Source organism: Amaranthus tricolor, chromosome 3 (genome assembly GCF_026212465.1).
Source record: "Amaranthus tricolor cultivar Red isolate AtriRed21 chromosome 3, ASM2621246v1, whole genome shotgun sequence".
NCBI lineage: Eukaryota > Viridiplantae > Streptophyta > Magnoliopsida > Caryophyllales > Amaranthaceae > Amaranthus > Amaranthus tricolor.
In genome coordinates this window covers 32,168,000-32,182,136 of record NC_080049.1, presented here as the reverse complement: position 1 = coordinate 32,182,136, position 14,137 = coordinate 32,168,000, and the positions used below count along the sequence as shown (strand labels likewise).

The window sequence follows — 14,137 nt, the reverse complement described above, 5'->3', positions numbered from 1 at the left end:
AAACACCAAAGCAACAAAACAAGCGTAAAATCCAATAAACCAACACAATAACGTATAGTTTCCTTACGCTAAACAAGCCACTTATAGGGTTAAAAATAAAGATAAAATGTAGCTAACATGAACCAAAGGATGGTGTGACTGAAAAAAAGAGGTGGAATAAGGGAGTGGTGCTGAAGATAAAGGTGGATGAAGAGGTGAAGATTACTTTGAAGAAGGTGAGTTTTTTCATTTCAAAAAATTCAAAGGGAGAGAAAGGGGAGTGTCAGACATCCCTAGTGAAAATAAGTCCCCTACCATAGAGGAGTTAATAATGTTGTTGGAGGTTAATGTTATTTGGGTGAAATTCGGTGAAATTGAAGGTGAACAAGTGAATGGTTGGTTCTCATGTTGGAGAAGGTGAGGCAGAAGAAAGAAAAGGGAGTGGAGGAAACAAGGTGGACGAAGATGGTGGGCTGAGAAGGGAGTGAACTCTAATGGGTGAACGTACGGATAGAAAGGTGAAGGTTTTTGTGAAATGATTAGAGGCCTTAAACCCATTTCAATAAGCCGATTTTTGTTCACAAATTCAATCAACACTATTCTTTTAAACCCAACACCCAAAGCAAACATCCCCAACCAAATTAGCCCAAGTCTTCCAATGACTTAGAATCCCATCTTTCAATATTCCATGAACTTAATATAGCACAAAAATTTTTGCCACCACAATTATATCACAAACCAATTTTTGAACCTAAATCAATTACAAGTTTGCTCAAAGAAATTATGACCTAAGTTATGTAACCATCAAATCAAGATCATTATCACCTAGAGGACAAGGTGGATTTATGGGCGGCCGATAATGCAGTGAGCTAAGACATGAAAAAGTGGAAATTTAGTACACTTGTCAAAGTGATATTAGAATATGTTAGTTAATATCAAATCCTCTAGAAGGGAATATTTTGTAATAGATCTACTAGTCGCAATATTGTAAATAAGGCCAGCCTGTAAATTGAAAGAATCATGGCGGAAAAGTTATCAAAAAAATCTTTTGTCATGAGTTTAGACTCTTAGAAGAGAACAAGCCTCTAAAAATGCTTGTAAAGACCATTTTTACTTGGTGCCTTCATTACCAATCATTTTGTCGATGTAATTCTTTCTTTTTCCAACGGACAAAAATGGCTAACCGGATATCACATCAACCATGAAAAAAGAGAAACAAAAGAAAACAAAAAAGATAGATAAGCCACAAATGATCAACATCTCCTGAAAAGAATCAATGTTCTGGACAAAACATGTAAGCTATGCTTAAGCAATTCTTCCATGTTCACCAGTTCCAACTTCAAATGATCAATGAGATACAAAACTAATTTCAGTGAGCATACCCAAGAATATACATTACTTTGTTCAGTTGGGGTTTCCATGTTTGAGAGTTTCAGTGTGTTCTATTCATTTATCTCTTTGCTTTTACTACTTGTTCAGTAGTTTTGTATAAAAATTCTAGTTCATTGCAATACGCATATGCAGAATTTTAAGTAGTAATTGAAGTTCTAAAAAAGGCGAAATAATATAGGATTGTTAGGTTCAACATTAAGTAAAGGAGCCAAGGCGATCAATTTTCAAGTTTGTCAAGTAGGAAAATCAAAGCCAATATGCAAAATACTCCCCATCCCCTCCTTCCTATTAGATTTGCTACATTGACCAAAAAAAGTTGTCCCAACCAATATTTGTTATAATTCCTTATATAGATATAGGTACATTCTCTATTCTCATACAATTCCACAAACGCAGTCTCTATTGCCCACACACTCCTTCTTCCACTTTGTCTTTTGCTTCAATTTATTCCCAACAAAATTTTACAAAAGTAACAAAATGCAAATGTGGCAAATTTTCTAGGATAGAGTAGTATATGTTTAAAGATAAGTACCATAGAAACATCATACACTTTTCATATAAAATTCATCAACAACAAATTCTACAAACAATTAGGAGATTACTTTAAAAATTAAGATGTAATAGAGGTATACAACAAGAGGCCAAATAGACAATTTGGTACAAGTACAACTATACATCTTATTATAGACCAAGCTAGTATGGTGAAAGCCTTGAAGCTTCCAAGCTGAGACATAAAAACAAAACAATAAAATAGATCTATACCTGATACCGCGAGCATATTTCAATCATACAATATCCCTGCATCCTTGATGTCTTTCACAGCTTTGAAAAAACAGGTTTTCTTTTCTGGAAAAAGGCAGATGTGGCCTCTTTTAGGTCATCTGAAAGAAGCATCGCGCAGTTCCAAGTAGCTACATAGTCCAATCCTTGTTCCAAACTAAGGTCCCTACTTTTTATTAACACTGCCTTAGTGCCAGTGATCGCAAGGGGAGATTTTGCTGCAATTTCTGCACACAGCATACAGCTTAGTATAACAATAGTAGAACATGCATTAGGTTGAAACAAGATCTTCATCAGCTAGAGTACAATCTACTGATCTTACTACTCACATATCATTCAACGTCATCAATTTCTAGTTTCTACCCCCAACTAAAAAAGGCATAGTCTTTCTTAGTTTCCCTTTTCAAATGTGTGAAATTGGACTACTTCCATATGTAGTTTTTTTTATAAGACTCTAGAGCCCGGCTAGAGAAAATTAACTATCCAAAAAGCATCCCAAATTAAATGAAAGGATTACTTCTTCCATTTTTGTCTCAAAAACACAAGTGGATGCTATACCAAGGCAACTAAAACAAATGTCTTTAAAAGCGACATCACTAACTTATTGGCGGTGCTTCGAAATTCCACTAATTAACAAGAGAACAACATCTTAAAGCAAGTGCCAATAATCTTAGTGATGACGTTCACTTTAAACATATAGTCGAACATGCTTTGTCTTGTACTTTAGAGAGGGTCGATAAAGATGTGTCGAATATGGGTGGTTTAAGGTTTGAAACGGTTAATGAGAGTTGTTTGATCGAAGCAACAAGAAGAGGAACAAACTGTGAGCAGCTCGACCAGACGCTCGGTCGAGCAAAGAGTGGCTCGACTGGTCGAGCAACTTGTCGAGCAAGATGTGCAGATCAGGTCAGTAGCTTCTCTGGAAGCTCGCTCGACCGAGCGAGGTAGTGGCTCAGGTCGAGCGGAAGTTCAGAAGGCTACATAGGATTCTGATTTCGTCAGAATGTGAAATGGCTATGCAATTATGTGGTGCATTACTTCTATTGTTTATTGTAATGTTTATTGTCATAGTTAATTGGATGTTAATTGTGGTTTATGGTGATTTATGAGGGAATAGTAAGGGTGATGAATGCCTTGCCTATAAATAGGATTCATCACCCATAGTAACATACAACACAAACACACATATTGTTAAGAGGGCTATTGCATTGTTAGAAACTTGAGAGTGTTCTTACTTTGCTTTAGTATTTGTGATCTTGAGAGGTTGTTCTCAAGATAAGGGAGTTTATTATACTTGTAATTGTTGAATTCATTATAATAAACTACATTTGAGGGGGAGGTATTCAAGATACCTCATAAACACTTGTGTTCTCATTTTGCATTATAATTTTCATTTGTTTTTCTTTGTTGAACTTCTTTGAGGCTTGCGCTTTCAATTGGTATCAGAGCGGGAGTGCGTCTTGGGCTATTTGGAGTGTGAAAGTGAGGTTAAAAGAACAAGAAAGACACAATGACTGATGGGAAAAGTTTCTCTATTCAATTGTTTGATGGAAGAATCAATTTTTCCATATGGAAGAGTTCGGTGGAAGATTTTTTGGTGCAGCAAGGCATCGATGATGCGCTATTGAAGGAGAAACCAAATAATGTAGAAGAAGCAAGATGGACACAAATGAGAAAGAAGGCGGTAAGCACAATCCGACTTGCCATTGCACTCGAAATCAAGTATCACTACTTGAAAGAGACCGATCCCGGTGAGTTGTTGGAAAAATTACAATCGGTGTATGCTTTCAAATCCCTAACAAATAAACTTTGCTTAAGGTGGGAGTTGTATCAACTCATGAAGGATGAGGATACAACAATGTAAGACCACATTAACACATTTAACAAGTTGGTGTGCCAATTGTTAAATGCCGATGAAAAGTTGTCTGATGAAGAACAAGCTTTACTACTTTTGGCTTCACTTCCCAAGGACTATAGAAACATAGTCCAAACATTGCTCATAGGTAGGGATTCTATCACTCTTGATCAAGCATTGGCGGCGTTGAGAGAGAATGATAGGTTCATGGTGAGAAGAGAGGGGGAAGAAAAGAAGAATGTTGGGGAATGCTTGTTTAGTGAGGAGTCTAATAGGGGAAGAACCAAAGAAAAGAGATATCAAGGAAGGGGTAAGTCTCAAGGGAGGGGTGACCTTAGTGACAAAGTGTGTTACTATTGTAAGAAAAAGGGGCACATACAAATGATGTGCAAAGAGTTTAAGGAAGACCTTAAGAGAATGAGAAACTTAAGGGATAGTGGAAGGAATGAGAGTGAGAGTAGCGGGAATGCCGCTCTAGGCTTTGTTGATGATGATGATGTTCTACTAGTTGATGGGGGAGTAGTTCATAGTAAGGAATGGGTAATAGACTCCGGTTGCTCATTCCACATTTGTTGTGAAAAAGGAAAATTTACTAAGCTTAGTTATGGTGATTATGGCCTTGTTACTTTACCAAATGATGAAAAGGTGAAAGTAGAATGTATTGGTGAGGTTATGATTGAGGCTCATGAAGGTGTCAAAAGAAGACTTGGTAATGTAAGGTATGTACCAAAGTTTGAGAGGAACCTTATTTCATTAGGTAGACTTGAGAGTAAAGGATGCACTTTCAAAGCAAGTGGAGGGGTTTTGAAAGTCATTAGAGGAAGCATGGTGCTCATGAAGGGAGTAAGGAGTAAGAGGAACTTGTATGAGTTACAAGTTAATTGTGGTAGCCTAGGCCACAAAAGTGTTGGTGATGGTGTGTTTGGGTCAAAGAGAGTTACTTTTGAGGAGGATAAGAATATTGGACTTGAGGGGGAGATTGTTAAAGCAAGTGCCAATAATCTTAGTGATGACGTTCACTTTAAACATATAGTCGAACATGTTTTGTCTTGTACTTTAGAGAGGGTCGATAAAGATGTGTCGAGTATGGGTGGTTTAAGATTTGGAACGGTTAATGAGAGTTGTTTGATCGAAGCAACAAGAAGAGGAACAAACTGTGAGCAGCTCGACCAGACGCTCGGTCGAGCAAAGAGTGGCTCGACCGGTCGAGCAGGAGTGGCTCGGTCGAGCAACTTGTCGAGCAAGATGTGCAGATCAGGTCAGTAGCTTCTCTGGAAGCTCGCTCAACCGAGCGAGGTAATGGCTCGGGTCGAGCGGAAGTTCAGAAGGCTACATAGGATTCTGATTTCGTCAGAATGTGAAATAGCTATGCAATTATGTGGTGCATTACTTCTATTGTTTATTGTAATGTTTATTGTCATAGTTAATTGGTTGTTAATTGTGGTTTATGGTGATTTATGAGGGAATACTAAGGGTGATGAATGCCTTGCCTATAAATAGGATTCATCACCCATAGTAACATACAACACAAACACACATATTGTTGAGAGGGCTATTGCATTGTTAGAAACTTGAGAGTGTTCTTATTTTGCTTTAGTATTTGTGATCTTGAGAGGTTGTCCTCAAGATAAGGGAGTTTATTATACTTGTAATTGTTGAATTCATTATAATAAACTATATTTGAGGGGGAGGTAAAATACCTCATAAACACTTGTGTTCTCATTTTGTATTATAATTTTCATTTGTTTTTCTTTGTTGAACCTCTTTGAGGCTTGCGCTTTCACAACATTATAAACCTGTGACTATGGACTAAATAGGGCCATTTATAGTGTGATTCCATAAGAATACTAGCTGAGAAAGGGTGAGAGCGAGGGATCTACTATCCATTATTTTGGATATGAAATATTTCTAGAAAAGCGTGCATAAACAAATCAAGGGAACCATTAATCTCTCTCATTTAATAAACCAAAACCTTCCATTGTTAGAAAGATTTTGAAAGAAACTGGAAATACATTCCTTCCCTTCCCTAACCTCCCTTCCGTTTCCCTCAACAATTCCTAATTAAGTTTTGTTAAGTCCTACAGTGCCATGCTAAATTGCTAAAGAAAAAATTATTAATCAAGAGCATCCTAAAATAGCCAAATGATCAGTGTTCATAACTATACATGAAATCCAATCACATCAACAGAAAAATCTTGGTTGACAATCTCCAGATACATCGACTATAAACTAATGGAACATTTAGTTGTCTTGATTGATATTGAATTGCATATCAGCAACTGATTAAGAATCCAATACACAACATTAATCACAAGATATTAGTACTAGTATGAAAAAAACAAACATAAAAATGTAGCATTATGATCAATTTCATACAATAAAAATATGTTTAATACAATAGTTAAAACAATCTGAAAATCAGCATACCTTCAGCAACATGTGCAACAAAATCATCCAAATCCTTCTTAGACCCAAAAACCCGAGAAACTAAACCCAATTCCTTCGCCTCCGAACCCAAAAACCTCCTCGCCGTCAATGCCAACTCCAAAGCATTTCCATACCCAACAATCCCAGGTAACCTCTGAAGAGTTCCTAAATCAGCAGTAATTGCCAAATCAACTTCTTTAACTGAGAAAAGAGCATCCTTCGTACAATACCTTATATCACAAGCGGTGATAATATCAATTCCACCTCCAATACAAGCTCCATGAATACTCGCAATCACTGGTTTTCGGCATTCTTCCAATGCGGTAATTGCCGATTGCAAATGCTTAATATATCTCCTAAATCTCTCATTGGAACGACCTTGATCACAGTCCGATTTTTGAGTGATAGAATTGAGAGTGTTGATGTCGATTCCGGCACAGAAATGATCGCCGGCGCCGATAAGGATTATAACGTTGACGTTAGGGTTTTGATCGAGGGATTTAATGGCTTTCGGGAATTCGTCGAAGAAATCTATGGATAGTGCGTTACGGTGTGATGGACGGTTGAGGTAAAGACAGAAAACTGAAGAATTAAGGTTTGATTGTGTAACTTTTAGGGTTTTATATTCCGCCATTGTTTCGAATGCTGGAATACACGAAGGGGACTGGGCGAGGCTAAGAAAATGCAATAACGATTCCAATGATCAATCAAATAGAAGCATGATACAATGTGAAAATCATTTTTTTTTTAGTATTACTAATATCACCCCCTTTTTTATTTTATCGCTACCCTATATATATATATAATGAATTTCTAAAATTGCCCCTGCATATTTTTCGAACTCAAAAACTGTAATATCTCTCTAAAACTCTCTAAAAACACTATGTTAACTTAAACAAGTTAAAAGTATACATCGAATAACAATGGCGAACCAAAACGAGCATGATAACGATTCGGTAAGTAATTAATCGTTTCGAAATTTTTCAAAAAAAAAAAATTTCCAGAACCTCCTCCAGTCACACAAAATGTGCGACCAGACCTAGGGAGAGTCGCACAAAAAATGTGACTGGACCTAGGCTGAGTCGCACAAAAAGTGTGACTCGACCTAGGTCCAGTTGCACTTTTTTTGAGATTACTCTGATAGATTTGTTATCGATAGGGAATTTGATTCTGTAGATGATTTACATACTTGGGCTGATGAGATAGCACTAAGAATTGGTTTCAATTTACACGTGCTTCATATAAACAAAAGGAAGGACGTTCTAGAGTGACTTTGTACTTAAGATGTCACCGCTATGGTAATATAAGGGGTGATTTGCATAACTTAGACAATGCTGCCCGACCTGGTTCTAAAAGTAGGGCTTTTGGGTGTAAATTTATGATTTTAGGAAGTAGTCTTAAACCACAGGAAAGACCTTGGACGGTAAGAGTGTTTCCTGGTGAAAAAAGAAGACATAACCACTTGTTCTTGGTGTACAGAGATGGTCAAATATGAGTAAATAGGATGACTGTCAATATTAGGCAGCACATACGAGATCTTAGTGCAACTGGCATGCAACCAGCGTTTATAATGACTTCAATTAGAAGGAATTTTCCTGGTTTTTATGCTAGTATGAATCAAATTCATAATGTAAGACAGTCAATAAGGAGAGAAGAAATGGATGGTAGGACTCCTCTTAAACACTGTCTTTATATGGCCAAAGAGTATAATTATGTAGTTTGGACAGACTTGGATAGTGAGAGGCAGTTGAGTAGATTATTGATTGCAAATCCTACATCTATCCAAATGATATGTTTGTGGCCCCATGTTGTGTTGATAGACACAACGTACAAAACTAATAAGCGAAAGTGGCCCCTTTGCGAAGTAATTGGAATGACGCCAACCAACCACAACTTCTTAGTTGCGTTCTGTTTGATGCGAGATGAGGCGGCTGTGTCTTATTCTTGGGTGTTGGAGAGGTTGAGGGATATTTACGGCATAGTTCAGACGCCTAACGTAATCGTAACGGATCGAGAAGAGGGTTTGTCTGCAGCTATTCGTGTTGTCTTTCTAGGTAAACAGATTTTAATGATTAATTATTGTTGATCTATATACTGTGTATATATATATATATATATATATATATATATATATATATATATATATATATATATATATATATATCTCAATTAATTTTTAAATTTCTGGTTAATGCAGATGTACGACATTTATTATGCGTATAGCATATTGGCAATGACGTGGAGAACATGGTCGACAAATTGTGCGGCGGCAAGAAAAATCAACAGGGACATATATTTAGGCAAACAAAATGGAACCCCTTGGTTAAAAGTCTGACGATCCCTGAATTTGAAAACAGGTGGGAAGGGATTGTGTCTACTTGGTTGACTAGGAACAATAGGGTCGTGCAGTATTTGGCTGGAACATGGATTCCTCAAAAAGAGAAATTTGTGTGTGCGTGGACGAATGACTGTTTGCACTTGGGTAACCAGACTACCAGTAGAGTCGAAATCCAACACTCGTCCTTCAAGTACTACCTGGGTGGCGGTAATAGCTCATTTGATACCCCTCTTTAAAAGGGCACACGCACAGATAACGAATCAGCAATCGAGGATAAGACAAGCTCTGCAGGAATCTATGAATTCGATTTCAAGGACGTCGCGACTTAATTTTTTGAGACCGTTGTATCGTCATGTTTTCATATTTGCCTTGGAACAATTGATGATGGAGCACAACCAGATGTTAAACTTAGGGATTTATGTTTTTGAAAAATGCGGTTGTGTACTTCAAAGAACCCACGGATTACCCTGCGCGTGTTACTGTTACTTGTCAATCAAGTCTCATGGTTCGTTGTACTTGGACGATATACATCAATTTTGGAAAATGTTAAAGTACTTAGAGGAAGAACAAGACGCCAATGAAGAAGTAGGGCACGCAAACGCCGATGATAAAGAGTACTTTCAATCGTTGGTGGATGATGTTTTAAAAGCCGACCCCGTAGTTGTACGACGCATGTCTCAGGTACTTGAACATGAACTACACCCTGATAATACCGATATACCTGAACCACAAGCAAGTCCACCGAGGAAGGGAAGACCAACAACAAGCAGAACCCTCAGGAGAAACAAAAGTGCGTTCGAGTACAGTAGATCATCCTCAAGGGGTCGCAGATCCAGATCTTCATCACGCGGGAGATCTAGCAACCGATCAAACCAATCGTCAGTTGGAATTAACTTCAGTTTCAACTTATCTAGTACCCGTATTTCCTTTCATATAATCATATATGTTTTAGATCAATTGAATGATATTAATATACTGTTATTTTTTCAGATGGTTCAGCAGGTCGTGATTTTTCACTTTTTCCGTGGCCAAATCACATTCCGTATATTCTTCCGCCGTACCTGTTTGATTGGATTGATGTTATAGGTGACGAAAACTGTGGATTTAGAGCTATTGCCGTCACAGAGTTAGGGGGCGAGGAGGCATGGCCTCTTTTACGACGTGCAATGAGTTTGGAAATGGAAACGCATAGAGATCAATATGCACGCGTGTATCTATCAGCAGAGTTGGTGGAGAATGCTATGTACAGAATTGGTGCCCATAGCAAAGGACCTGCCCCGTATAGTCACTGGATGGAAATGACAGCATTGTATTCTGCAGCAACGTTTCTCAACATTGCAATTGCGTATTATGGCTCTGCCGATGGTAATCCAATGTATAATTGTTTTAGTGCTTCCGGCAAGGAGAACAGAGGGAATGCATGGCGTTAATAAACTTGTACATATTCTTTGGGTGAACGGAAATCATTATGTTCAGCTTTTAATGAACGATGATTCATCTCCACTGCCGCCAGTCTAGCAAAATTGGAGAGCAGCAGCTAACAGTTCATGTAGAGATGTAGAGAGACAGTATCGCAACAGGATATCACTTTGGAATAGACTGTGTGGCGTACAACGACCACAATATAATAACACCGCCGAAGATGCAGTCAATTTAGATACTCCATAGTACAATGTTGTGTAGTTATTGTGTTGATTGTGTTTATTGTGTTTATTGTACTGATTGTACTTAGTGTTTTCATTTCATTAATTGTATTCATTGTAGTAACTGTATTTATAGTATTCATTCCATAATTATGTTAGTGAATAAATATGTTAGTGAATCAAACGCAATGCGTAGTAATACAAATTCTTCATCAATACAAACATAGATGTCTATGAAGGGCTGTGCCCTCTAAACTCTTGCCATTCGGCAAACAAATCTCTAAGTTCATCCAAATACAAATCAACAGCCTGTTTTTCCCGGGGCGTCATATTAACAACAGCTGGCATCCTGAGCAATGACGCGAGTCGAGTTAGAAATTCAGCTGCAAACTGTACAAACAAAACAATTGTATTACCAAAAAATTGGACAACAATTTCGGTAATGACACATAAAAATGAAATAGATAAATAGAAACACTAACGTATTCAACTCTGTTATCCGCTGCACCAAATGCAGCAGTAGGTCCTTCACCGGGGATGAGAAATGTGTGGGAAGACACTCTAAACCAGTCGATATACTCAGGGACAGCTTCTGATGAAACAGATGCTCGACGCAGTGCCTGATCACCAACGCGTGCGCAATAGGGGAACCTACTCCACATCTCCGTGTGCATAGACGGAGAAGCGAATGTCACTGAATAGGAACCCTGTGCTGGTCGCAGAGCTTGGGTAGGTCTCAACGGAGGGGGGGGAATAGCCTGTACAAAACCAAGCTGTCTGACTGTCCTCTCAGGCAAATACACCTCCACGATATCAAAACAGGTGATACCCTCGACATTGGCGGTGCGTGGGTGCTCATTCAATAAAGCCCTAGGAGAAGTCATGTACGGAGTCTATTCCACCTGCTTACAAAGAAAATTAACATAAACAACATAATATAAAATTAAAATAACTAGTATAACGATGTGTGAGGTCATGTACAAAATTTGTGTCTCTGTCATGGAGTCCAGTATACTCCTACAGTCTCTTAGTCTGCTCAGCTCACGAATTGGTTTCTTTGGGACCACATCTCCACCCTGGTCTTGTTAGGCATATCAGCTTGATGAGGATGGGGGCGGAAGGATGGGAAGTACTTGCATGTCTGTAACAGTGTCAGACAACCAGTAATAGTCTTGCACCAAGTCTTTGTCGCCATACCCAGTTGGCGATACATGTTAGCCAGCGTCACTGCACCCCAAGCAATCTCATCATGATCAGCAGTCACAGCAAGTATAGGGTGAGGCCGCATCACGACTGTAGTCTTATCCACCAGCAGTGTGGAACCCACTATAGCCATGTAATATGCAGTAGTCTGAGTCTCCAGAGATTGAGAACGGTGGCATAGCTACAACATTTCACTAATGTTAATGTTCCTGCTGGTGAAGTACCCCTTTTTACGCAGCTCCGAAATTGGCTCCCCAAACAGACCGGCCAGACCAAGCTTCCAGTCACCATCAGCAGGTTCAGCGGGAAGTGAACCGTCAATGCGAACTCCTAAAATGCGTTGCACGTCGTGCAACATTATGGTCCTCTCCCCCCCATGGCATGTGGAAGGTGTCGGTATCAGGCTGCCACCTCTCCACAAAGGCCGTAATAAGAGCACTATCAATGTGATGGTGCATTATGTACGGCAGACAACCTAGAGGAGTGGCAGGTAACACCCCGTACAGCTCATCAGACATGTCTTGCAGTCTGATGATCGCATCCAACGTCCTCTTCATAGGGCGACAATCCAAAATCGGAGGCGTGCGCTCCAATCCTTCAAGTATAACCTTCGCTACGTGCCCACCGTAGCTGGGTTTTAAACTGGTGTCAACAGGGCCCCCGGGCTGGGGTGATGTGATCAACCAGTCCATGTCCGGGGACTGTGAGCGCCTCCTCCCCCGTGGAGCCGCATCCTCAACCTGGCTGACTTCTGCGTGATCAGAAGTGCCAATCGTGCCATGCCCTCTAATCTTAAATTGACCGGCATCAACAGGATGACGGACAGACTCATCCTGACCGACATACTCTTCCCGATTGACAGACTCGTCGTAATCAGTATCATCGTCACCTGAGCCGACCGTATTACTACGCAGGCTAGTCTGGCGCTCAAAGCGACTACGCACATGGTCTAGGGTACTCGAACGTTGGGCCTGACTATGTTTGGGCGCCTGTTCCTGCATGGCTCACCTTGCAGAACCCGTAACCCCCCTCTCATGGGGATCCCCCCTCTCATGGGGATCCCCTCTCAGTAAACTCGGCCTAGAACTATTGCCGCTCAATAACCCTGTAAAAAAGTCTTTTCCTTTTCCTACAATTTGAATTAAGTTATATTTAGACATTTACTACAATTTTCATATTTTAATAAACTATTAATAAAAAATTAAAAGCATAAAAAAATACATTAAGTTATATTCATTTGAATTACACTTACAATATTACTTTAATAGACATTTAAGTAAATTTAATAAACACTTACAATCATATAAATTATTAACAACATAATTCACACATATAAATAAATAAACAATTATTATATTAATAAATAATTAAACAACTAAAATTTAATTAACAACTGAAATAAAATTTTATTAACAATTATTATATTAAAAATTAATTAACAACTAAATTTTAATTAATATATTATTATTATATTAAAAAATAATTAAACATTTAAATAAATTATTTAAATTCAAAACTAATTATTATAATAACATTATCATAATATAATAATATATTAAAATAAAATAATTTATTACAACATTTATTAAATAAAAATAACTTAAAAAATAAATTAATTAAACAAAAGGAATTTCAAAGTTAAAAAAAAAAATTACGAGTTACAAAAAGCGCGACTGAACCTAGGAGGAGTCGCACAAAAAGTGCGACTGTTCCTAGGTTCGGTCACATTTTTTGTGTGACTCCACCTAGGTTCAGTCGCACTTTTTGTGCGACTCGTCCTAGGTTCAGTCGCACTTTTTGTGACTCGTAATTTATTTTTTTATTTTTTTTAAATTTTTAATTACATTAAAATAGAAATTACCTCGAGTTTTTGTTAACGACTCCTCCTAGGTTCAATCGCACTTTAGCTCCGATTAATTTTATGTGTAGATTTTGTGTTTTTTTAAGTGATAAAAGTGTTATTGAATGAGTTTGAAGTGTTTTATAGAAGTTTTAAAATTTTTAAGTTAAAGGGCATTTTCGTCATTTTATTAAATTAATTTAAAATATGGGTGACGATAAAATGAAAAGGATGGCGAAAAATAAAAATTAGGTGTTTTTTGTGGATGACTTGACCACAAACAAAATAAGATTAATCTAATCAAAGTACAGTACTATAGTAATAGAATATTTATTAATTATAAGTACTTTGTTTTTTATGTTTATTTTTTAAGTTTTTGGGGATGTGAGTGCACCCCAAACTATTTATAAAAATAAGCTTTTAGGGAAAACGCTGATAAGGGCAGCGTTTTTGTACCCTATTGGGCCAGGAACTAGGTTTTGCGTCGATGAGGAAAATGTTGTCCAAGACTACAATTAATTAAAGGGAAAATTCCACATGGTAGCATCCAAATTTATGAAACGCTAGTGGTAGCATTTTTGTAAGAATTTTCCATATGGTAGCATCCAGTTTATGCACTATCTGACTGCCGTAGCATTTTCCGTTAAATTCTTGTTATTTTTTGTTTAATTCATCATTTT

The 14,137-nt window shown here is 37.9% G+C and overlaps 1 protein-coding gene across 1 annotated transcript; it reads right to left on the bottom strand.

Annotated features, from left to right (window-relative positions):
* Positions 1–1,900: 1,900 nt before the first annotated feature.
* Positions 1,901–7,458, bottom strand: LOC130808640 (delta(3,5)-Delta(2,4)-dienoyl-CoA isomerase, peroxisomal). Its single transcript, XM_057674095.1, has 2 exons — positions 6,434–7,458; positions 1,901–2,378 (listed from the first exon to the last, which is right to left on the bottom strand). The coding sequence occupies exons 1-2, from the start codon at positions 7,065–7,067 to the stop codon at positions 2,188–2,190; spliced, it is 825 nt and encodes a 274-aa protein (XP_057530078.1). The 5' UTR covers positions 7,068–7,458; the 3' UTR covers positions 1,901–2,187.
* Between the last annotated feature and the right edge of the window lie 6,679 nt (positions 7,459–14,137).

Excerpts from the sequence above, each read along its gene's own strand:
- LOC130808640 (XM_057674095.1), bottom strand. The coding sequence starts at position 7,067 with ATGGCGGAATATAAAACCCTAAAAGTTACACAATCAAACCTTAATTCT. Across the intron at positions 2,379-6,433 it reads TGTTGCACATGTTGCTGAAG|AAATTGCAGCAAAATCTCCC; the intron begins GTATGCTGATTT and ends TGCTGTGTGCAG.